The sequence below is a fragment of the Apis dorsata genome, unplaced genomic scaffold (genome assembly GCF_000469605.1).
Source record: "Apis dorsata unplaced genomic scaffold, Apis dorsata 1.3 scaffold_787, whole genome shotgun sequence".
NCBI lineage: Eukaryota > Metazoa > Arthropoda > Insecta > Hymenoptera > Apidae > Apis > Apis dorsata.
Genome location: NW_006263931.1, coordinates 384001 through 384517, shown reverse-complemented (window position 1 = coordinate 384517; position 517 = coordinate 384001). Strand labels below are relative to the sequence as shown.

Below are 517 nucleotides of genomic sequence, written 5' to 3'. Positions count from 1 at the left end.
AAAAAAAAAAAAAGAGAAAAAAGGAATTGAGAAAAGAAAAGAAAAGAAAAAAAAAAAAAAACGAATACGGTGCCAGCTGCGAATTTTGATTGCAGCGAAGCAAGCGAGCGCGAAGCTACAATCGGCCAAGTCAACCGAGGATGAGAACAACGAAGGTAAGACGAACGATCGGAGCTACGCAAACATATAGATTATTATTATTATTATTATTATTATTAACGGTTTATTTCGCTCGTTTTAGCCCCTCTTTTTTAACACTTCTCGCAATAATAAAAAAATCCCATTTTCGGCCTTGCTCCACGTCTCTTTTTTTTTTTTTTTTTTTTTTTTTCCAATTCCAACGTCTTTCAATCCACCATTCCCCAGGAGAGACGGTAATCCAAAGTAATTAACCCTTCTAGAAGTAACTTTCCCTTTCGAAACTCGTCACCTTCTTTCGTCATTCTCCGCCGATCTCCGCGAGTCTCACGGTCGAAGGGTTAATATAAAGCATGCTTGCTTGCAGTTGACCATCTCC

General features: G+C 38.3%; 1 protein-coding gene across 1 annotated transcript in view; it reads left to right on the top strand.

Annotated features, from left to right (window-relative positions):
• The window catches only part of LOC102677863 (mucin-5AC), a 44289-nt gene that overhangs the window by 22499 nt on the left and 21273 nt on the right, over positions 1-517 (top strand). Inside the window, exon 3 of the mRNA XM_031513871.1 lies at positions 96-155. Coding sequence (XP_031369731.1) covers positions 96-155 — 60 coding nt within the window. The remainder of the gene's footprint in view (positions 1-95; positions 156-517) is intronic.